General features: G+C 40.8%; 1 protein-coding gene and 1 pseudogene across 4 annotated transcripts in view; both read left to right on the top strand.

Annotated features, from left to right (window-relative positions):
• Positions 1-24,348, top strand: part of NSMCE1 (NSE1 homolog, SMC5-SMC6 complex component) — a 28,195-nt gene extending 3,847 nt beyond the window's left edge. For 2 of the 4 annotated variants that reach the window (XM_030578682.1, XM_030578683.1), the window contains exons 2-8: positions 1,527-1,670; positions 16,593-16,714; positions 18,028-18,105; positions 19,605-19,751; positions 20,915-21,031; positions 21,935-22,055; positions 22,531-24,348. In XM_030578682.1, coding sequence (XP_030434542.1) covers positions 1,553-1,670; positions 16,593-16,714; positions 18,028-18,105; positions 19,605-19,751; positions 20,915-21,031; positions 21,935-22,055; positions 22,531-22,616 — 789 coding nt within the window. In that variant the 5' untranslated portion in view covers positions 1,527-1,552 and the 3' untranslated portion in view covers positions 22,617-24,348. The remainder of the gene's footprint in view (positions 1-1,526; positions 1,671-16,592; positions 16,715-18,027; positions 18,106-19,604; positions 19,752-20,914; positions 21,032-21,934; positions 22,056-22,530) is intronic. The other 2 variants (XM_030578684.1, XM_030578685.1) reach the window with 2 other exon arrangements.
• On the top strand, positions 14,309-14,456 carry LOC115659306 (annotated as a pseudogene).
• Positions 24,349-24,429: the final 81 nt, after the last annotated feature.

Below are 24,429 nucleotides of genomic sequence, written 5' to 3'. Positions count from 1 at the left end.
AATATTTATATTCCAATTAATTATTTTATAATATATGGTAAAAATGAGAAAATAAGCAATTTTTCAGTAATAGTGTGCTGTGACACTTTTGTATTTTTGTGTCTTGATTTTGTAAGCAAGTAGTTTTTAAGTGTGGTGAAACTTGGGGTACTTAAGACAAATCAGACTCCTGAAAAGAGTGGAGTAGTCTTGAAAAGTTGAGCGCCACTAGCTTAGGATAACTAGTATTTATCACTTTGCCCTAATATTTGTTTCTTGCCTCTTTCTTATCTGGCTGTGGGTTTTCTCTCACTGAGGATGGTGTCCCAAAAGGTGTAGAAGTGTTCAGTGGGATGCTTTTATTTAGCACACAGACCACATGCTTGGCCTTTTACTATCTAGGCTATGTCTACACTATCCCGGGCAGCAATTGATACAGCGAGGATTGATTTATCATGTCTAGTCTAGATGGGATAAATCGACCCAGAGTGCTCTCCTGTTGACTCCTGTACTCCAGCGCTGTGAGAGGCGCAGGCAGAGTTGATGGGAGAGCTGTGAAGACACCACGGTAAGTCGATCTAAGTACGTCGACTTCAGCTACGTTATTCTCATAGCTGAAGTTGCGTAACTTAGATTGATCCCCCCTCCTAGTGTAGACTAGGGCTAAGTAGACAAGACAATATTATTCTGATAAAATGACCAGAAGATGAATTGAACACAAAACTATACCGACTGTTTTATTGATTGTAATAATAATATCTAGCTTTTATGTAACACTTTTCTTCAGTGGATCTCAAAGTGCTTTCTAAAGGATGTCAGTATCGTTTCCCTCATTTTACAGGTGGGGAAACTGAGACACTGAGAACTGTAATACCACTATTTTATTTGACTAGTACAATGGCATAATGCATGCAATGTTGTATTTCATATCTGAAAGAGTCCTGTGAAGTAGTGATAGTGTCTTCATAACAAATACCTTAGAACAGGGGTTCTCAAACTGGGGGTTGGGATCCCTCAGGGGGTCGTGAGGTTATTACATGGGGGGTCATGAGCTGACCGCCTCCACTCCAAACCCTGCTTTGCCTCCAGCATTTATAATGGTGTTAAATAGATAAACAAGTGTTTTTAATTTATAAGGGGGTCTGGGTTGCACCCAGAGGATTGCTACGTGAAAAGGGTCACCAGTACAAAAGTTTGAGAACCACCGCCCTAGAACATTGATGTTAAGTCCTACGTGCATTCTGAGCTAAAACTTCATGAATATGCTTGTTTGCCCTAAATAATTTCTTGTCTTGCTGGTATGTTCACTTTTTCCAGGAAAGGGATAGGATTAAAACTATGTGTGGAACTCCTAAAGGTACCTGTGAAATTGAAATCTCATTTGGAATCTTATATAAAGATCAAAATAATTTGTGCTGTTGGGAACTTATTTTTCTTTCTTCAGTATCAGATCTGGATTGATTTGATAGAAGGTATTTACAAATGTGCGTATAGATAAATATTTTGCTTGAATGTGTGCATCTAATTCCAGTTTATTCCTTCTGCAGCTTTCTAAACCTAGTGTAACATTTCAATGGCTACCCAGATGACTGATGGTCATCGACGGTTCCTGCAGGTGCTGATGTCTCATGGAATAATGGAAGGGTCGGTGGCTAGAACATTACACAGGGACTGCTGTGAAATCCATAAAGGTTAGTCTCATTTCCTGAGCAAAACAGCAGTGTAGTGAATGAGAGAACAGAGCAAAACTGGGTTTTCTATTGCACCCATCATATTCTGGGTATCCCAAAGTGCTTTCCAGAGCTACCAGTCAGGTAACATGTTGACTTTGTAGGCAAATTGTGTGCTAAGCAGTAGTACACACCTACCCTTACCAAGTCCTCTTTTACTCAGGAAAATGGTCAGATCATTGAGGTTGTTACTGACTCTGACCCATTTAAAACTGAGATCTCTCTCGTTTTCCTGGTCAGAAGCCAGTGAGACAGGCAGAAGGGATTTTGTTTTAATGCTCTAATCCAGGACTTTAGAACTCTTCATAAGCACCAGAGGTTCACTTGCACAGATCTGATTTCAGGAGTGGGGCCTAATTATACAAGCGGAAACAGCAAAACTGACTATAAATACATAGAGTAACAGCTGAATGAAAAGGAGATTTTCTTTAATTTCTTTGAACTACAGTAGTCAGGGTGTTATGTAGGCAGAAATATTTCAGAGAAGTGTGCTTTTTAAATGGGGAACTGAGTAGATCTTTCCCACATGAAGTAATATGTCACTAGTTCCAGATTGCAGTGTTATATCTGACTGTCTAACAGATGTGCAGGTATCTCTAGAATATTAGTTGTCTTAAATCATGGCTCAGATTAAGCTGGGATGCAGTAGTACAGCATACCAATGCCTCTCTTAAGCTACTTTCTTGTTCTTCAGAATCTCAGATTTAATGGGAAAAAGTAACTCTCTAGCTGTTATGACTGCAAAGAAAACCTCAGCACTGTGAACTGAATATAACCAGTGCAGAAATACCTACATGAGTCTGCAGAGAGCCTGGAACAATAGCTCAGAGGGTGAATTGCCCCTTTCATCTCAATGAGGGGTATGGGTTTGTCTACATGGAGGAAACATGTAGAATCAGCTAGGGCAGGGGTAGGCAACCTGCGGCACGCAAGCTGATTTTCATTGGCACTCACACTGCCTGGGTCCTGGCCACCGGTCCGGAGGGCTCTGCATTTTAAATTTAATTTTAAATGAAGCTTAAAAATTTTAAAAACCTTGTTTACTTTACATACAACAATAGTTTAGTTATATATTATGGACTTATATAAAGAGACCTTCTAAAAACGATAAAATGTATTACTGGCATGCGAAACCTTAAATTAGAGTGTATAAATGAAGACTCGGCACACCACTTCTGAAAGGTTGCCGATCCCTGAGCTAGGGTATGACTTTTAAAGCACGCTAATGCCCCATGGGGAGTTATTCTGCACTAAGGGTACGTCCACACTACCTGCCGGATTGGCGGGTAGCGATCGATCTATCGGGGATCGATTTATCGCTTCTCGTCTAGAAGTGATAAATAGATCCCTGAACGTGCTCCCTGTCGACTCTGGAACTTCACCAGGGTGAGAGGCGGAAGTGCAGTCGACGGGGGAGCCGTGGCCATCGATCCCACGCCGTTAGGACGGGAGGTACGTCAGTCTACGATATGTTGACTTCAGCTATGCTATTCTTGTAGTGGAAGTTGCATATCTTAGATCGATTTCCCCCCCCATCCCCAGTGTAGACCAGGGGTAAGTGTGCTATTTTGTGGTTTAACATAATCCATTTTCAAATTAAAATCTATTCCAGTTTATTTCCCCATGTAGGCAAGCCATAACTCAGATGCCCAATGAGAGTTTATTTGTCACCATTGTTAACTATTCCATTCCTCATGTGAGAAAGGAGAAGGAAAGATCACAGAACTGCTCAATCTACTGTGAACTACATTTAATTTTAGCACCATTGGTAGGGTGGCGTTTGGGAGATACCACTACTTTATTTTTGTTCCTTAATCAGAATGAGCCTAGTAAAGCCAGTGGGCATATTCAATCCCCTCTGAAGAAGCTCAGAGAGCAGGAACAATCCTATTTTAAACAGATGTGCAATTTCCCATGAGCAATATCGTATTGTGGTGACTAACATGAGTAAAACATAGGAAGAGTACCACTGCTTCCTCTGTACCCCCTCAAATTCAAAACTGGCTTAAGTGTTTTCCTGAAAACACACAAGTCATTGTGCCTTGTTTGATAAAGATATGTATTGTAATTAGCAGAGATGTCCTGAACCAGAGGTCTGGATCAGAGCAACATTGAACATTACAGGAAACTTTACAGCTTGGTCCCAGTTCTGGTCTTTTCAGTAGAGATAAGAAAGTGTCATTACCACTATACAGGAGACTTCATCTGGAATACTGTGTGCAATTTTGGTCTCCTGTGTTCAAGAAAGATGGATTCAAACTGGAACAGGTGCAGAGAAGGGCTAATAGGATCAGAGAATGGCGAATCTACCTTATGAGAGGAGACTTAAGGAATTTGGCTTGTTTAGCCTAACATAACAAAGGTGGAGGGGAGATTGATTGCTCTCTATAAATACGTCAGAGGGATAAATAACTCTTCTCCCTCCCTGGCATTTAAATTAAGCGCCAGTGTTGGCACACATGGATATAAACTTATAGGATAACTTGGAGTATACAGAATCGTAGAATATCGGGGTTGGAAGGGATCTCAGGAGGTTATCTAGTTCAACTCCCTGCTCAAAGCAGGACTAATCCCCAAATGGCCCCCTTAAGGATTGAACTCACAACCCTGGCTTTAGCAGGCCAATGCTCAAACCACTGAGCTTTGGGGAGGAAGGATAGCTCAGTGATTTGAGCATTGGCCTGCTAAACCCAGAGTTGTGAGTTCCCTCCCTGAGGGGGCCATTTTGGGATTTAGTTGGGGATTGGCCCTGCTTTGAGCAGGGGGTTGGACCAGTTGACCTCCTGAGGTCCCTTCCAACCCTGATATTCTATGGATATAAACTGGCCATCAACAAATTAGATGAAGGTTTCTTACCATTAGGGGAGTGAAGTTCTGGAATGGGGAGCCATGGGGGCAAAAAATCTAACTGGTTTCACAACACAGCTGCATAAGTTTATGGAGAGAATGGTATGAGATCGCTTACAATGGTAAGCAGCCCATCTGTGACTGACAGTAGCAAATATCCCCAACGGCTGGAGATGGGACATTAGATGGGGAGAGTTCTGAGTTACTGCAGTGAATTCTTTCCCAGGTGTCTGGCTGGTGGGTCTTGCCAACATGTTTGGGGTCTAACTAATGGCCATATTTGGGATCAGGAAGGAATTTCCCCCTGGTCAGATTGGCAGGGGCCCCGGGGTTTCCACCTTCCTCTGCAGCATGGGGCATGAGTCACTTGCTGGTTTGAACAAGAGTAAATGGTGGATTCTCTATAACTTGAAGTCTTTAAATCAAGACTGGTGGTTACTGAAGTCCTCAAGAGGTTATGGGACTATTAGAGGAGTAGGTATGTGAGGTTCTATGGCCTGTAATGTGCAGGTCACACTAGAAGGATGATCACTATGGTACCTTCTGGCCTTAAAGTCTAGTTAAATAAAAGTTAGTGAAATAATTTATCAGAAAGGGTCATCTGTCAGGAAGATTTCCTGAAAACAGAGTAGCACACCATAAAACTCCCACCTTCTAAGTACAGTGTATTCAGTGTGTATATATATACAGCCTGTGTGGGATACAAAAAGGTTGTGAAATTACTCAGATGTGTTGGAGTTTTCAAATGTTATAACCACAATAAATACTCTACCTTAAAGGCCATGTGCCAAGTCAGGAGATTTTGTGGACAAAAGGATCCTGAACTTGACTCATTCAATAGAATATGATTTTACTTTCTTTACATTTATTTCTTGAGCAAACACTGAGCAATGTGACTGAGCTTTGCTTCCAAGGGCAAATACATCATGCTCTTCCTTGTTTTCTAACAGCCTCTAAATAGACCTAGGCAGTATATGATTTATTGTAGCATTACTGATGTGTACTAAACTAGGAAGTGTAGCATTTAATGTAGTTCTTCAAAGTTCTCTATATTCCTGGATATGGACTTCTTTATTGAAGCAGTGTGTCCAGATGCAGTCAATGTCATTAAAGTGTAGTAGCATAATGTCCTTATGATCACATCAAATCTAACATGCTATACAATTAGCATAATTCAGTTCAATTAAGATACCCCCACATCTATATCATCAGATGGTTGTATTCCAAGTGCTAGGACATTAGAGTGTGAAATTGGTTTTAAGTGTAAGAGGACACAAAAACAGCCCCTTTCAAATTATTAGGAAGCAAGTTGTAATGGAGTTCTACCCACCATAGGTGCACCTTGTGGCTGAGTCTGGAATTAGCTTTCACCTGGTCTTGCTCCCCCTTCCATCAGTTGCTCACAGTTTGACCTCTCTCTCTCTCTCCCAATAACTTAGGGTACTTCCTCTTCATAACGTAGCCCTCTGGCCCAGTCACTGTATCATACTCCCTCTTCTTCACTATAATTCCACTAGACAAGCTGTCCATATGCTATCTTAGGCAGTCTTCTATTCTAAGATAGGTCCAGTGTCATTTTCCCAGTGGCTGGTAAGGGAACCCAGGTCTACCCACTACTTCAAGTTCCGGATCTTATGACTAGCAACCTAGGTCTGCTCAATCAGAGACCTGTTGGTGTTTCCCTGGGCTCCATCCTACCTCATCTTTTTATCTCCTGGCTTATCTCTGAGTTTCTCGCTGAAGCATCCTGTGCATCCCATGGCTACCTCACCCTTCCCAGCCTCTCTAGTGCAGGATAGGATTCTAGGGCTTACTCTCCCCCTGGATTTCCTCCTTGTCCCTGGACAATTGCCTTTCCATCTAGGTAATGACTGCACAGCCATTTACTACTCTCACTTCCTGGCTCTGTACTCCTAGCCCTGCTTCTCCAACAGGTGAGGTTCATCTGTAAGTAGCGCTTATCAAGCCCTGGCCTCCCTCCAGGTGCAGCATATACAGTTAACCCAGTTAAGGCTTGTGTGGGGCAAATACGCCATCACAGTTGTGCAATAGCTGACCTATGGAACACCATAGCTAGATGAAGTGATCACATTCCTTTCTAATGTTTGTCACGCTCACTTCTTCCATCATATTTCAAATTATTTTGTAAGCTTTTGGAGGTAGGGGGCATCTTTTTGTAAGTATGTACACCACTTCTCTTAGTGGGGCTGAGATCTTGATTGGGCCTTAGATCACTGCCATGAATCAATAACACCAGAAGTGCTTTTGTAGTATCTTCATCAGTAGGATTGGAACATATGAGAGAAAGTGCTCTACATGTCTAGTGATGTATCTCTGGACTCACTTCCAGCACCCGTCACAGCGGTGCTCAGAATGACTGACTATTTTAAAACTTCAGTTAAAACACAAACATGCAGGATTGTTCAGGATAGAATTGTTTTATATCCGATTCTGTTAAAATGCCTTTTGCTAATTAAGCTGTGGTGTAAGTCTCCCCTGTGGATAAAACACATTATAGCAAACCTGAGAGAGCAAGGCAAACAACGGCAAACATGACTCAAGCTGTGCTCTTACTATTCCAATGATGTCCTCATCAGTTTGTGGGGGAAGCTTTTATCACTCCTGGTCACCTCTGTAATACCCTCTCCTCTTTCTAAAAATCTAAAGACCTGTATTTGCATTGTCGTTGTGTGATAGAGCCTAGCATGAACCCTTCTTAAGGGGCTTGCGTTGGTAGGAGACTGGGGGGAATGGCATTCTTTTCTGAAAAGAACTGTGATCCTCCCACCTGCTGTTTCCTCATTTTGGGCTGGGGTTTTTTAAGCCAGTGTCTTCAACCTTTCCAGACTACTGTACCTCTTTCAGGAGTCTGATTTGTTTTGTGTACCTCAAGTTTCATTTCACTTAAAAACTACTTGCAGACATAAAAATACAAAAGTGTCACAGAACACTAGTACTGAAAAATTGCTTACTTTCTCATTTTTACCATATAACTATAAAATAAATCAATTGGAATATAAATATTACATTTCAGTGTAAATTATGCAGAACAGTATAAACAAGTCATTGTCTGTATGAAATTTTAGTTTGTATTGACTTTGCTAGTGCTTTTTATGTAGCCTGTTGTAAAACTAGGCAAATCTCTAGATGAGTTGATGTACCCCCAAGGGTACACATACCCCTGCTTGAAAACCTCTATTTTAACCTACCCTTGGCCCCACTAGTGTCTTCAGCTACTGCCCCATTTCTGTTTAATTTCTAAGTTCATTAAATTCACTGACTACAATCACTGTTTGGCTTTCCTCTCCAATTCCATCCTAGACATTCCCCAATCAAGCTTCCATTCCTTGCACTCCACTGAAACCTCTCTTGCCAAATTCTCTAATGACCTCTTCTTAGCCACTGCTTAGAATCTGTACTGCAGCCTCATCTTCCTTGATCTGTTAGCTGCCTTTGACAGCAGGGATTTGGAGCAATCAAATTTTTCAATTGCTCCACTCCAGCTCCGGGCACAAACCTACCGCTCTGCGCTCCAGCTCCGGGTTCCGCTCCAAAGCCCTGTTTGACTGTGTTGACCATGATCTTCTTGAAATCGTGTCCTTTCTTGGCTTCCATGCCTCTGTCCTCTTCTGGTTCTCCTACTACCTCTTTAATCTCCCCTTCAGAATGTTCTTTGGAGGATCCTTCTTGTCCTCCCTTCACCTTTGTGTGGGTGTTCCACAAGGCTGTGTTCTTTGTCCCCTACTCTTCTCCTTCTACATCTTATCTCTGGGTAATCTCGTCCACAAATACAAATTCAATAACCATCTCTATGCTAACGACACTCAGATCTACCTCTTTACTCCCTTCTGTCTAAACTAAAATTTCATCCTGTCTCTGACGGTCTCCTTGTGGACATTTAACATTTAAGCTCAAATTGGCTAAAACAGAGCTGCTTTTCTCTCTCCTCTGCAAATCTAGTTGCCTCCTTTCTTAATCACTGTGGACAATACTGTCATCCTGCCTGTAACTTAGACCCATAACTTGGCTGTTGTCTTTGACTTGGAAATCTCTCTAAGTCCTCACCTCTGGGCTTTGTCTAAACCGTATTTATTCTTTATGCATCACACCTCTAAGATATGACCTTTCTTATCCACCCACACAGCTAAAATTCTTGGCCAAGCTCTCATCACCTCATCTCTGGATTTCTGCAACATCCCTCTTTCTAGCCTTGACAAATTCAATCTTGCCCTACCCATATCCATTCCAAATGCTGCTGTAAAGATCACTTTCCTAGGCCATTGCTTTGACCATGTCGTCCCTCTCTTTGCATCCCTCCACTGTTTTCCCCCTTCTCTCTCACATCAAACATAAGGTGCTTGTCGTCATTTTCTAGGCCCTTTGCTGTCTAACCTCCTCAACTATCGTCTCCAATTTGCTATCCTGATTTTGATCCTTGCCTCTGATCAGCCCCTGGTGGCAGCCTCCATCGCCCACTTACTAGGTTTTCTTGCAAGCACATTTGTGCTTTTTTCCCCCATGTTGCCCCTCATGCTTGGGAGGAACTCCCCATAAACATCTGTAAAACTAACTCATCCTCCTTCAAAACTCTCCTTTGACATGATGCCTACAAAACCAGATCATAATTAATCTGCTGGTGTAGGACTATCGTGCTGACCGGTATTGTCTCACTGTTTCTTTGCATGCCCTGTCTGTATCCATATGTCACATCTTGTCTTATCCTTAGATTGTAAGCTCTTTTGGGGGGCAGGGCTGTCTTTTTTTGTTTTGTTTGTGCAGCACCTAGCACAATGGGGTCCTGGCCCATGAGTGGGGCCCGTAGGCAGAATAGAAACAACTTTGTGGACTGTATCACTGAGCTAGCAGTCACTCATTCATTTCTCCCTGCCTTCTCGCATACCAGCAAGCGCCTTTCTTCTCCAGCCTTTCTGTGCTTCCTTAATAACTGGGGGGCACAGATATCAGGGCAGCTTTCATCTTTAATTACTACAGCTTCTCCCTGCCCCTTGAAAAGCACATCTTTCTCTATAATACTATTAGTATCCTATTGGTCATGGACTGAATAATGAGGTTTACACACTTCTCCCTCCATCTCAGGATTGTTGACCCAGCAGACCAGCATATTCTTTGCTTTAAAGTATTTGAATTTGACATGTTCTCAAAATAAATTTTCATTATTGGTACATACTGCTGATTCCCTCTTTATCTTTCTAAGATTTGGCCAGTCATGAGGATTTTCTCTGTTCTCATTAAGCTGTGAAGAAAACTGAAAGGTCGGAGTCTTTACTTCCCCTTTTCTCCCCTTACACTTGGGGAGGCAAATTCATGTTGCATTTCAAGCCAGTGGCAAGTGCTAATAAGCAGTCATCCTGTGTAATGTTTGTATAATTCATTATGAAAAGTAACTGTGTAGACTGAGTTATCTATGTTTGATATAAAAATGACTTAAATAAAATACATGTGAAGGGCCCTTGATATGAGAGGAGAGAAGGGATTAGAGAAAATTGCTCCTTTTCCCTATTTGATGTTCAAAAGGAAATGTCTTCGCTTAAAGAAAGACTAATGTAAATTACACTACAAGTGTTTTATCTAACCGGATATGGTGGGTAGGGCTCGGAAGGAATTACCCAAGAGCAGCAGTGTTACGCTACAGCCCTACATTTCTTAAGCGCCACAAATTTTGTGCTTTTTTGTGGTGAGATCTATAGTATCATTAAAGAAATTATATATGAGAAAGAGGAGTTTCAGATCATCAGCTTCAGGAGCATTTTTGCAGAACTTCATCTTGTGCTTTTTTTAATATGTGGTTTTCTTGGAAAAAGCCCCAGCAGCTGCTGTTAATTATGTGTGTTAATTATACTAAAATCTTGTCTGCCAAGCTCAGCTAGAGTTTTGTAGGATTTTTATCTGTGGTGGAATTTGCATATACCTGTCTGTTTGAAGATAACATTATGCTACAATGATGATGTCTTATTTTACAGTGCCCAAAAGTGTGCTAGGTCCCTCCATAAGTGCAAATAAACATACATAGCTAGTTCTTCCCTGAAGAACTATCTAATTTTAGACATGACACAAGGAAGGGTGTCACAACAGTAGGGATGTGCTGAAGATGCACAGGGTTTTCAGCAATGAGATTATGCACTAATTTAGGGCTTGTCTGTAAGGGGAAATAGCCCAGAACCTGGAGTAGCTGTTCTGCCCAAGTTCCCCTTTATTCTGCATTAGAGTGCCTTTGTGGTGTTCTGCATAATCCACTTTGACTTAGTTCTCATAGATGTTGGGACAGAAGGAGTCTGAAGGAGGGGTCTGAAAGAGGAGGGTTTAGTGGCTTTGTGAACAGTTGTCTTCCCCCCCCCCCCCTCCCCGAGTCATGCTGGCACCCATCACTGGTTGTGGGAGCCTCCTTCCTGCCATTCCGAGCAGTTTGCAGATCAGTGATATGCAAGGACCATCTTATTTTCAAAGCAAACTTTTATCTATAGATTCCTGAAGTTTAAGGCCAGACAGGATCATTGTGATAATCTATTTTGGTGTCCTACGTACCACAGGCTACCCAGTGATACTTGCTTTGAGCCCAATGATTTGTAGTTGAACTAGAGAATATTATAGAAGGACATTCATCCAGTTTTGATTTAAAATCAATCCAATTGTTAATTACCCACACTTAAAAATCTGTGTCTCAGTTCCAGTTAGTCAATACTGAACCATCAGTATAGCACGGTAGTACGTTGGTGGCGTTTTTAGGTTCATTGTAAGCCCAAAGTCCTGGTCACTCATGATCAGTAAAATGGCATGGCACTTTTATAAGTGTGTTAACCCTGTTATTCTGACCCAATTCCAACCCGAGTAATTCTGTTTTGTCTTCCTAAATTCCTCCTGCAGTTGGATACTTTCTTCTTTTTCTAAACTGTTGTGTGGTGTTACAAGCAACAGTGTTTTGGATAAATCTGCACTGCAGATCTGTGTGTAATGGGTTTGGGGGAACTGTATACATGTAGAATAACATTTATTACTAATAATGAAAAACAGGATACACATCCTAAGGATTAACAGCTAATGGTAAAGTCTGGTCAGAAGTCAAACACGGTTTAGATTGTAAGCTCTTTGAGGCAAGGACTATCTCTTAGGCACTGTACAAACCCTGAATATCAACATGGGGGTGGAGTACGGAGGATGGGGCCTGTTCTTGGTTGGTCCCTAGGCACCACCATAATGAACATGATACATTTGAAAAACAAAACAAAATCAAAGCCAAATGCCCAGTCCTCCTCAAAAATCCCAACCAACTAACTAACCAACCAACCAAAACCACAGACTTGTTCTGGTCTCTTTGCATGTTTGAATGCTGAATCTGAAAAATGCAGGAAAGCTGATGAAAAAGATGTTCTCAAGTATACCCCTGTGAATCAATCAATATGGTAAATGCAGTTGCAACCTGTGAAATATTAAGTCTTCTTAATGTGAAGTGCACCTAACAATAATACAATTCTGTCAGACTTACAAGCAACTCTGGGTTTTCTTGTAAGTGCTTTTTTTTGGTTTTGTTTTTGTTTTTTTTTACATGTAATAATTACATGATTTGGCAAGATTTCCAAGTATGATGGGGCGCTTTTCATAGAAGGGTTTTTTTTTTTAAGTTTGTATTTGAGGAATAATTAGATGAAATGGAGAAGTTAAGCATTTCTCAGTGACACTCACCTTTAGTTAGTCTGCTGTGAAATCAAAACTGAGCACCATGGATTTAAAATCCAAAGTAATCTTATAGTTTCATGGTTCATTCTGATTTTTGTTTAATGCTAAAGCCTAAAAAATTATCAACATTGAAGATTATGGTATAGGTGTCATTTTTCTTATGATGTGAATGGCTTGCCAATTACAGAACCAGTTTCTCCTCTCTTGGTTTTCACACATCAACTGCTAGAACAGGGCCTCATCCTCCCTGATTGAACTGACCTCGTTATCTCTAGCTTGCTTGCTAGCACACATATATATACCTGCCCCTGGATATTTCCATTACATGCATCTGAGGAAGTGGGTATTCACCCACGAAAGCTCATGCTCCAAAACGTCTGTTAGTCTATAAGGTGCCATGGGATTCTTTGCTGATTTTTCTTAGCGTGGTTGTACTCTGAAAAGTGAATATTACATCGTTTCTCAGTGACTTTTGCATTAAATCCGTTGTGAGTCAAAGTGGAAAGATGCAAGGTGCTGTTTTTACACTGTCACTTTTCAGAGTAGAACTTCACTTTTCTCTCCTTTGTAACTGACATCTGCATAGCTGGAGATTAAGTACACAAAATAGTGTAATATACTATATGCTTAGACTATGTCAAGTAAGATATGTAAATAAAGGGCCTGTCATATTTCTTAAAGTCCTTACTAACATTTTTTATATAGTCTTTTTTGTCCTAAATAAGGGATCCCAGGGTTTGTATCTGCCCTTGTATGTATTCTGAAACTTACTAGGAAGCTATGGTTTCTCTGACCAATCCTGTGGTAAAGACCAGGGAGTCTTTATCTCTGTCATTATTTTGCTATTACTTTCCTTGTCTAAAAGGGGATGAATATTCAGCCCAGTGTCTGAGTCAGAATGATCATTAACCAAAAGGCAAAGCAGCATTTAGTTTGCTTTATACTCTCAGTCCCTAGGAGAGGCACAGAGACCTCCAGTACAGATACAGTCCTTAGTTCCAGAGGGGACCTCCAGCTTGTGTTCTGGCCAGGGGTGTGTTGATCTGGTTTATTATTGAGAGTTGGTCTCAGACTTAAAATAAAATCAGATTGTTTTGTTTGTTTACAATGTTCCATTTAGTTACTACTCTGCTAGTCTGTCAAGTGCCCTTGAACTCAGATAATTCCTGCCAAACCAAATGCTCCAATATACGCCCTATGCTTGTAGATAATGAGCTTGCTTCTAATGCTGCCACGTTATTGTCCATGTGCATATCTACTGAATGTTCAGGGCTGGGACTTATTTATTTACAGAGAGGATAAAGAACACTAGTTGGTTCTAGCATATGCTTCGTTTTCTATGCTGTGAATGACTTCGCTTTATCTATTAGCCATATCTTGGAACAGCATTTTCCTCCCTTTCTCCTCAACTGAAAGCACAATAAATAGTTACATCTCTGATATGGCATTAGTTGAGACTGTGTTCTACACCTTAAAGAAAGAGACAATGTTTTATTGTTACAGAAAGATCATCCACAATCACTTTTGGTAAACTGCAACTTTTTACCAAACTGATGTAGTTTAATTAAAAAATGTAAAAATGCAACTGGGCTGGAAACTGGTTATAGTTTGACATCTTGGATAAAAGGGTGTCTTGGCTTAGGTACACATCTTACACCAACCTGGATTGTGTGATGCCACAAGGCATCCTTTGATACCTCCAGAAGACTGCAGTTAATCAGTATAAATAGTGTATTTCCCAGAGCACTTGTTATTTCTAGCTATTTGACAAAGAGAAAAGAGGGCATGATCCCTTCTCCAAGGATTTTACAATCTGCAGACAGATGGTAGAGGAAAGTGTACAGCCTCTAAGAAGAGTGGTAAAGGTAGTGAGTGAATGGTCACATCTTGATAATATAAGATCAATCCTACCCAATTTTTTGCTCAGACCTGCCAGTGTAAGTCAGTACAAAAATAATATATGATCAATTTCTGCCCATTCAGTTAGATTGTGGATTATGGATAGAAAGCATTCCAATACTAGTCATGTAGCACAGAGGAAGGTTATGAGTTTTGCTGCAGCTACTTCCAGTACCTTTGCACAGATACAGATGTAAAAAACTGTGTATTGAATGGATTTTTGAAACAGGGAGCTGGAATAGGAGCTTACTCCATCCACTCCGTGCATCAACCTGGTATTACAGTGCTTCCAGGAATGGTGCACCTCCCATCTGGGAGAATGTTCTGGTTAACAGAAAGTGGAAAAAAAATGTTGTGTTACTGTCTCGTTTCTAATGTTAATATAGTTCTTTTATTTTGGGTTAGTTATTTGTATTTTGGTTTTAGTTGAGGTGCTTGGGGGAGGGTGGGCTGCTTTTCTTAATTTTACTTTACTGTTGTTTATAGGTCATTTAAGTGGCTCTTTTCTTAGTCTATTTCATGTAGGTGCTCCCCTGCTCTCATTAGTGTACCTTCTAAAAGTGTGTGGTTTGGATCAGTCTTTCATCTGTGTCCCCACAGGAGAGAATTTTTCCATCCCTTTCTCCTTGAGAAAATGTCACTGTTTTAGCTTAGAGAGTAGTCTCTGTAAATGTTTTCCCCAGACTAGGAATAGTTTATAGGAGTAGAAGAGGAGTAAGATTTGAAATACTTTCCTCATGGATTGTACACCTCTACCCCAATATAACGCAACCTGATATCACACGAATTCGGATATAACGTGGTAAAAGCAGTGCTTGGGGGCGGGGCTACGCACTTTGGTGGATCAAAGCAAGTTCGATTAAAGCAGTTTCACCTATAACGCAGTAAGATTTTTTTGGCTCCCGAGGACAGCATTATATCGGAGTAGAGGTGTATTTTCTAAATGGACAACCTACCCTAAATTCTCAATTGCTGAGGGGCAATTGCTGTATTTGCTGCTAATATCTAAACTCAATTCTTAAATTTGTTCACCTAAATTTGGGTTATTGCTGATTATGCACTATATGTATCTGATGACTTTTTAAAAACAAACTTTGTATTTGTGGATAATCTAAGCACTGTACGCAGATGTACAGACACTCTTTTCTTAAACTGTGTACTATATAATTTTTTAACAATAGCTTTGATAAAAGTTTATAAATAGTTTAAGTGTGGCACCCTTTATTTCTCCTACACCATCACGAGTAGCTGTGCAGACTAATTTTACGGATGTTAAAATTTATTGACCACAGCATTTGATTTCCCTCCATGGGGAGAGGATCTGCTAGTGCAGACTTTTATCTAAAATTCAAATGGTACAGTTGTCACCCAAAAGAAATATTTCTCTAGTGACCTCTCCTTAAGACTCATCTCTGCCATGATACCACCTTACCATGGTCAGGCAAATTAATAATGCAAACACATGCTTATTTTACTCTTACCTTGTTCTTCCTCATTTGTCAGTTTCACCCACCTTGGGAGTCCTGTCATAAACCTAGTGAGCTCGCTGGGGCAGGGACTGCCTTTGTATTACACAGGTGTACAGTACTTAGCACAGTGGGTCTAGTGCCCTGCCTGAGGCCTCCAGGTGCTCCTATGATCCGGATAATATCTCTTGTAACTGAGACAGTCTAATGCCCTTTTAGTGACCATTCTTAATACTTCTGAGATAGCTTGCAAGAAATAACTTTATTAGTTAAAAAAGTTGTTTAGAATCAGCATTAAGTAGTATTTCAGATTTAGGGTGAAATCCTAGTCCCACTGAAGCCAATGGGAGTTCTGGCGGAATCTTTGCTTGGAGCTTTGTGGGGACCAGGACTGGTTCATCTGCTGTCTTCCATGACCCAGTGATGTCTGTGATGTAATTTCTGCTGCTGAATTTCTTGCTTATAAGATGTGGCACCAAATGCTACAATGGCAGGTCCCTGAAGTCAGAATTGATCATCAATCCATGGTACGCAGGTAGCAAAGCTGTTGCTAGATTGTGAAAAGCAGAGCAGGAAAAGAAGCCAGGAAACCACATAAACAGAAGAGAGCATGGATATATTTGTTCATTATACACAAGATTTGATCCTATATGGTAACTTTTTATTCAATTGAAAAACTCCATTCAAGTTGACCAGCTGGAATGGATGTTGTGGATCCCAAAGAGCCAAGCAACAAACATAACGTGAGCACAGCTATTGAAGTCCCAAGGGCTGGACTCTTCTGAAATCGGGTGTTGTGTTTGTAATCAGCAGTGATATGAAAGGTGTACAGGACAAGTACATGGCAGCTAAATGTAAAAGACATGTTCAAAACTGCCTGGGTGTCTCAAACTTTGTTGCCTAAGGCTGGGTTTTCAGTAGTGTGAGATTGGCTGTCTGACTAGCTAACCATCTTTTTTTTTTTTTTTTAAATTTCCAGTCTACTATGCTCATGATAAACTGGATGACTTCATCAATGTTGTTAACATCCATCTGCAGCCTTTCTTTATGCAGATCCGGAAAGGAATGTCTGAAGACGATGGGAGAACATATTACGCATTGGTAAGTGTGTGATATGCTGCCACCTTGTGGATTTAATTTCTAACTACTAGTACTGCTAACCAATGTCACATTTCAAAGATGCAGCAGCTGGGGAGAGTCATCTCTATACTTAACATAAAATTAATGTCATGTGTAACATATCAATGAAAAGTGCACATTCCTCCTAATACTTTTAGACTGGTAAGCTCATTCGGGCAGGGACTGTATTTTTGCCAGTGCTTAACAAATACAGCTACTATTTCTCTCTGTGCTCCAAATGCCATCCTTGAGTGTGAGGTATCAATAGAAGTACTGAAACAAAAGATTATAATAGCAATGTTATTTAGAGCGAATATTCAGACTCTTATGAATGAGGATGTGTCTGCCAGCACGCTTCTCACACTTAGTGATGTCTTGAGTTGGCTGGGCTCCTTCAGTCTTATGCTGACAGCTGCTCTAGAATCTACATGTAGAACAGGGAAGTGTGAGGATAAACTGTTCACATGATAGACACGAGGGAACGGAACATGGCAGCGAGGACTGTAGTAGTGTCTGATTTGTTTAGCATAAATATTAAGAGGTGGTGTTGCAATAAGATAAAAAGGAACTTTTTTTTTCTCTATATGTAACTTCATCTGGAAAGCTCTCAAACCTCCTCAACATGGTTTTTTTGCACCTGCTAATCAAAAATTCATCCAATAGAAAAGATTTGCTAGGAAATGATTTCCCTGGAATTTCTGGATTGTAAATGTCAGTGAGAGACAGAGCATTGTCTGGTGATTTCACAGGACTGGGAATCGTGCTCTGTGCAACCTTGACCAATGCCGTTAGCTCCTGGTTCCTATTTTCTCATGTGTAAAATAGGGCTAATAATATATAATGGTGGAAGGTGCAAGAGCAATATAAAGTATTGTTATTTTTAATAATCAAGTAGTGCCACCTATTAACAATAGTAAATTACTATTTGCTATTAGGTATTTTCATGATTTTTTGAATGCTGTTCTATTGTATCCCTTTCATCTCAACTTACCTCAGATGCTAAACCTTTATCTGAAGTACTGGCTTAGCATAAGTGAAAAATTCAGTCTCATCTTAGTCTCCATTTGCGCACAATGGGGAGTGTTTGCTCAGGAGAGGCCCAGGACTGGAATACAGGGGGTGCTGCAAGGGCAGGATTGATGTGTTTTTGTTGATAAAAGGTTTTGTCTCAAGAAAGAATGTTCCCCTTCGTGCTGTTGCAACAAGTGACCTTTATGTTATTTTAAAATAATACATGCTTTTGTTCTGGCTGGAAGTACAAAGGCAGTTTGAGTTCAATAATTGTTGTTTTATAGGTGAATCTGGCAGAAACTGAAATAACTAAGATGGCATCTGACTATACAGAAAATGAGTTAGAATTGTTCAGAAAAACTGTAAGTACTGTATGTCATCTCATTATTCAGCAAATCAGACTGTTGGGGGAATGGTCTGCTCTTTAAAATAAAAGGAATAATCTGTGAAATCTTCTTGAAGAATAAGCTACCATATTGGTTTAGTTTATAATTTTTAGTTGTACCACAAATCAAGTGAAAATATAGAAGTGTGGCATAAATCTATTCCCTCTTGGGGATAAATTACTGTTAAAGCAAAATCAATAATGAGAAAGTGCTTCTCAGAGCAAGACTTGGCAGACCTGCTTTTAGTTTAATAATCATATTTCTGCAGCAGCACTGTCCCAGCATTCCCAGCAATGACTGGATAATTCTGTCTGGAAATAGGTTTCAGGACCCCTTTAATATACAGTAGATTTTGACATAAATAATCTAGTACTTGGATTTGAAGATTGTGATAACCAACAATATGCAATCCACTTTTAGTCAGTGAATCATATGCACTGATAGCAATTGACAATGCCACCTAACAAGACAGGCAGACAGCTCTTGACCAGTTTTCAAAGCTCCAGACTCCTCCATTGGGTCCATATGCAATGTCCTGCTTCATGTGAACCAACGGTGTCATCACTAGCATTTCCCATGATAAGAATTCAGTATCTTGCTTTTTGTTGGTTTCTTGTTATAACGTTGTTCGGTTCTGTTCATAAAGAGTATAGTGAGTTTCTGTGATCGCTTGGAGACTGTGTATGTTTTGAGCCTACCAGTGCTAAAAATACATGTTCTTTATGGACTGCAAGGGTGATGTGTTGCTTGCCTAGAAGAAAATCCTCACTTGCCTCAGTGTGAAGTTTGTCCAAAGTTTCATCTACACTGACAGCTTTCAGAAATACTTACATTGTTGGTCTAAAACTGGAGCAGCTTCATTGATGAGATCAACAGTGTAGACCAGGCATAGGTTACTACCACTCTCATCTAGAGCTGCGCTGAGCTGAGATAGAGTGTGCTGAAAGTGCATGTGTCCTGCCTTCACTAGTACTCCCAAGATTTGTTGCCATCACAGATTTTGCACTGAAGCTAAACTAAAGATGATAGTATTTCTGAAAACTGGCAGTACCAATTCAGCCTAAGAATGTCAAGTACATTTACTTGTGCACATGAATCCAGTTGGAACAGATGGCTTCCTGATGGATAACCATCTTTCATCAAGGAAGTATGGATCTCAGGCCAAGTCAAGACACAGATTCCTCTCTGATGTAGAGGATGTATCATATATTCAGCATAATTGCAGTGTATTAAAGGGGCTTTAACATTGCTTCCTGCAAGCCCCTATCTTGCAGTTCGAGTTGAGGAATTATCTCCCCTGTGGCAGGTTAACACTGTCAACAGCCTCTTAATTGGTTTAGTTTCCTGAACTATTTGCACTATATGTTGCATTTTATAGTGCTAGGTGCTGGAAAAAACCTCTACGTTGCCATTAACCCAGAACTGGGGCTACCCAATTGTATGCTTTTTCTCATCAGATATTTTTCTTTCTGCAGATGGATGTGATCATCATATCAGAAAGTGGCTTTGCATCTTCCACAGATATTTTAAACCTGGCTGACCAACTTAAAACAAAGAAAATGAAGAAAAAGGAAGCAGAGCAAGTGCTGCAAAATTTGGTTCAGGATAAGTGGCTCTCTGAAGTAATTGCTTTATCTTGTAGAGACAGTGGGCATTTTAGTAGCTTTGACTGTTCTTTCTTACTGCTTTGACAGCCAAAAGTGCAGCTCTACTCTAAAGAGTGACTGTAAAAATAGTATTGGGTGAGCCAATTTTTATTGTCTCAATGATTCCATATAAAATGTACTAACTTTACAAGTCTTTGCATCTGGCTGTTCTGTAAGCTTACCCTAGGAGTTGACTAGGACAGAGCTCTTTTCTTCTCATGTATCATCACTAGTAGCAAAGGTTCTACAAGCCAAACAATACGGTTACATCTAGGATCTCATGCAAGGCAGCACAGTTCCATAGGTGTAACTGAGAAACATGCCGAAACACTCCCATAGTCTCCATGCCTGGGATGCTCTGGACACTTGCAGCTCTCCTTTAAATACTGAATTAGGGAAGTGGTTGTGCCAGTGCTGGTGTTAGCCCCACCACAGAAGAGCTGGAGTGATAGTTCCACCCCTTATGTTGGCAAGCAGAAGTGACCATGTCTGTAAGTGGTGCTGTTGCTGTGCTCACGCTCTGCTCTTGGAGGTGTTTCACCTTGAATCTCTACACCGTCCTCTGCAACAGGCTCCCTTGGTCTGGGAGAGACTTTCAGAAATGTAAAGGACAGGTAAGTGCCCAATTCCTACTGAAAGTCAGGAGGCAACTCCCATTTGTGCCTTTGAAAATCTCTCCCTTTATTACATGTGTTAAGAAATGGTGCCAGATTTTCTTTCTTGATATTTCTCAGTAATCTAGGTATTTTAGAGCTGTGCCAAAGAGAAGTCCTGTCGCAAAGGTGTATATTGTTGCATGGAATCCTACATTTTGTTAAGAATAATCACTTTAACCTCTGTGGTCTTTGATGGAGGATGGGCAAATGCTTGCAGGGACCTCTAGTTTCCATGGTATGCATATTTATTAAAGATAAGGGAGCTTTTTCCTGCTGTTTTATGTTAATTAGATGCAGTGCTTTGAGTGGAATTTGGATATTGTCTTTGGATTAGTCAGTGATTGGGCTCTGCTGGATGCTGAAAAGAAATGAACGTCAAGCTTTGCTTTTGCTAAAAGGTAGAGAGTGAGGTCAGAAAAAGATCAAGAGTGAATTGTAAGAAACAATATTATAGTCTCACAGTTGGTGGTGTTGTTCCCTTAGCGAGATGGGGAGTACACGTTGCATACTCGCTGCATAATGGAGATGGAGCAATACATCCTCAGCAACTACCAAGACTTGGTGAGGAAATGTAACATCTGTCACAGCCTCGCCATCCAGGTAACAAATTGGGCTGGGCTTCCTCAGTAGGTGTCTGCTATTGAGAAACACTCTTGCATGATGGTAGCTAAAGTATGTGATATTTTTCTTTCTGAGCATTTGTTCTATGTTCAGACTGCTGTTGTAACCTGGCAATGGTGTCCACAGTACACAAAATACCTATTCTGACCTATTCTGTTGCTGCTTGCTGTCACGGAAAAAACACTATGTGAACTTGGAGAAAGTGAGCTCGGCTAGTGAGAACCCTGCATCCATCATGTTGGCTCCTGTCCCAGTCAGCTGAGCTGGAAGTGAATCTTTCCCATTTTTACATGGGCATAACTGTTGTTAGCTATTCTAAACCACTGGGCTCAGCACATGGTGATTTCCCTGTCTGGCACATGCATCCATCTTCACTCTTGGTGGTGGACGCTCTGGAATTGCTAGCGTCAAGAGCTCTAGAATAAGCTGCATTGAGGAGCTCGGTAGTGGCACTCCCACAGGTGCCCAGTCTTGTTCCAGCCTCTTATCAGGGGGACTAGAACTCCTCTTCTCAGCTGCCGATTCCCCATTACTCATTTCCTGCCTCCTGCAGCTAGTTCTCTTCTCCAAGGCTTCCCCAACAGGCACGCTGTTCTGACACTCCTCTTCCCACCCACTTGTGGCTCCCAAGCCTTCTTGCTATGATTCTTCCCATCACTCCAACAAATGCCCATTTCCCAGCTCCCAAGTACGTATTTCCCTGTAACCTATACCAGCCTCTGTTTACAAGGATCCTCCAGCTGGCAATGAAGTAAAATTCTCTCAAGTTAATGCTCCTACTTTGGGTCAGTAAGGCAGACTTTTTCCAAAGATGACATGCTTTGTAGCACTGAGAGGGAGACCAGAAATGCTTTCTATTAACAGTAACATTTCTCATTTCAGAGTCAAGTATGTGAAACCTGTGGAATTGGAATGCACTTGCCTTGTGCTGGAAAATATTTCAAAGCTCAGATGGAACCACACTGTCCCCACTGTAATGAGTTTTGGCCACATGAGATTCCAGGTAGCAAGCAAAACCATTTAAAAACTCTTGTATAATAATACTTGGGCATGGACTGAGATATTTCATGGTGATACTTAAGTTACTGTAGTCATGAAGAGGTGACAGTGGATTGAACTTTCTTTCTTACTGGAAACTTCAAGTATTTCAGCTGGTGGATCTTTTTTTTTAGTAATTTTGTGCACCTATAGCTATCATGGTTGTGCCTTTACTCCTGGAGTCCTACACCCTCTCTGCTACCAGCAGTATGTTGAGTGAAAAAAAATCTGGAAATATTCAGTTACACTGAAGCAGAAGCTTCTTGGAATTCCTCAATTTAACTAATGAAATGGAACAGTTCTAATGGAAGTCACAAGCAAATACGAGTTTACACATTTTTAGCCCTTTAGAGCAAATTTGGAGCTCATGAAAGTGTATTGTCACAGTAACAACACAAAACAATATTTGTTCACTAACATTGCATTGTTTCTTAACACAGAAATAAATCGGCCAGATTCCGAGTTGCCTTCAAGTGCCCCGAGGGAGAGGAGAAGAACCCCATCCTCAGGAACAAGGCGGCATTAGAAAGACCAGTTTCAGTTAGAGCAGACATTTTCTTTCGCTGTCTTACGGATGCCCAGTTGCAGTTTACTTCAGCGTTAGTGTAAAATGTGTCATTCTGAAAGCAGGAATGCCTAGGGAACAAAGTCAACTTTCTTTTTATGGTTTGTTTTTACTCGGCTAAAATCTTGCTAGAAGTTTGAAAATAAAACTGTTGTGACTTTGGCCTCCCTGCTCAAAGGTCCTGCTTAGTTCCAGCACTAACAGTGCTGGAACTAAGACTAAGAAGGTCAGCATAGCTACAGTGGAGGCTGTCATGGTATGTGTACATACCTATTGTTATTGCCAAAGGGGGACATTACATCTGCATAGGAATGGGAGATTTGACTGCTGCTGCCTCAGTTGTGTAAGCTGAGCCACATAGACAGACCTTTATACTGTGCCCAGTCTTGTTAAATTAAATGGGGCTCTGCCCAGGTGCCTGCACAGGTCTGAACGTGCAGCTGGGACAGGAGAGCTCAGTGCAGAGGAGTTTTTAAAAGTTTTATTTTTGGAGGATTTGCACAACGAGACAAGACCTATTTAGACTTCCATTTTAAACTCTTTTAAAATCTGTAAAATCAATGAGGTTTGTCAACCATTCTGTCATTCTGGTTGAATTCAGTGAAGGTGCCTCTGCCAGGGCTCAGTATTAACATCTCATCTCCCCCCAGGTCTGGCCCTTCTCTGAAAGGATGCTTTTAAACACAGTCTGAGTATTCACATACACATTCATTCTTCATTGCTGCAACTCTGACAAAGAGGTGGTGCCAGAAGCACATCTCAGGGTTTCCCAAGATTTAAGAGCATCTATTAAGTCTCCTTTTAATACCACGATTTCGTGATAATTGTTGGTTATAATAAATAATGCGAAGTTAGGACTTCTGCCACACCTTCACTTCTTGGCTCTAAGCACCTTCAGTCTCAGTTTCGCAGGCACAGAAGCAGGTGCGTAGTAGTCTTATCAGCCCAGAATGCCAGAGAGTAGAAGTTGAGCATCTCTTTCACAGTTCCTTCTTTATAATTGTTTTTACATAATACCTCAGAAAGTGGTTTAGTGTGGGAGAGAGGAGCCTAATGGGAGTGAGCACCAGATGAAGGAGCAGTCTCCAAACACCACGTGCTAATTCCTTCACTGGCTCACTGCACCAGAGCTCATGTTGAAGCTTCATTCAAAGCAAATACGCACTTGGGGTTTGCATAACAGTGAGAGAGAACTCTGTGTTTGCAATGATTAGTAATATCAGAGCTTTAATCAAGAAAATGAAATCTTCATTTCATATTTCCCCCGTGAACAAATGGGCTTTTTGTTAGATCAGCAGATGAGAAGTCACCGCAGTTACATATTAATGTATTTCTTCAGCAGCTATTTTTAAAAAATCATTTTAGAATTGTCTGTTTCCTTACAATGGCTTGGAAGGGAGAGAGGCACCAGACCCTGCCAGTTGCAACAGTGAGGATGGTAATGAATTAACTGCTGGTGAGAATGAAAGGAATACAATCCATCTCCCCACAAAGGGAACAAGTACTACATCTGAGCTCTATAACTGAATTATATAATAACCCTGGGTACTGCTCTTTCAGCCCTCATTAGCAATAGACTTTACTGCGGGCTTGGCTCCTTTTTATTATCGGAGATTTTGTATAAATGTTATCCACCATAATGGAAGTCATGGCTATGCAACTATTATTACATTCAGATGGATGGTAAACTTACAATGGATCACATGCTCCCTTCAGTTCCACTTTGACAATCATACCATTTGGGGCCCAGTCTCTTGATAATGCCCATATATAG

This window comes from Gopherus evgoodei, chromosome 10 (assembly GCF_007399415.2).
Source record: "Gopherus evgoodei ecotype Sinaloan lineage chromosome 10, rGopEvg1_v1.p, whole genome shotgun sequence".
Lineage (NCBI taxonomy): Eukaryota > Metazoa > Chordata > Testudines > Testudinidae > Gopherus > Gopherus evgoodei.
This window is presented reverse-complemented; position numbering and strand designations above follow the sequence as displayed.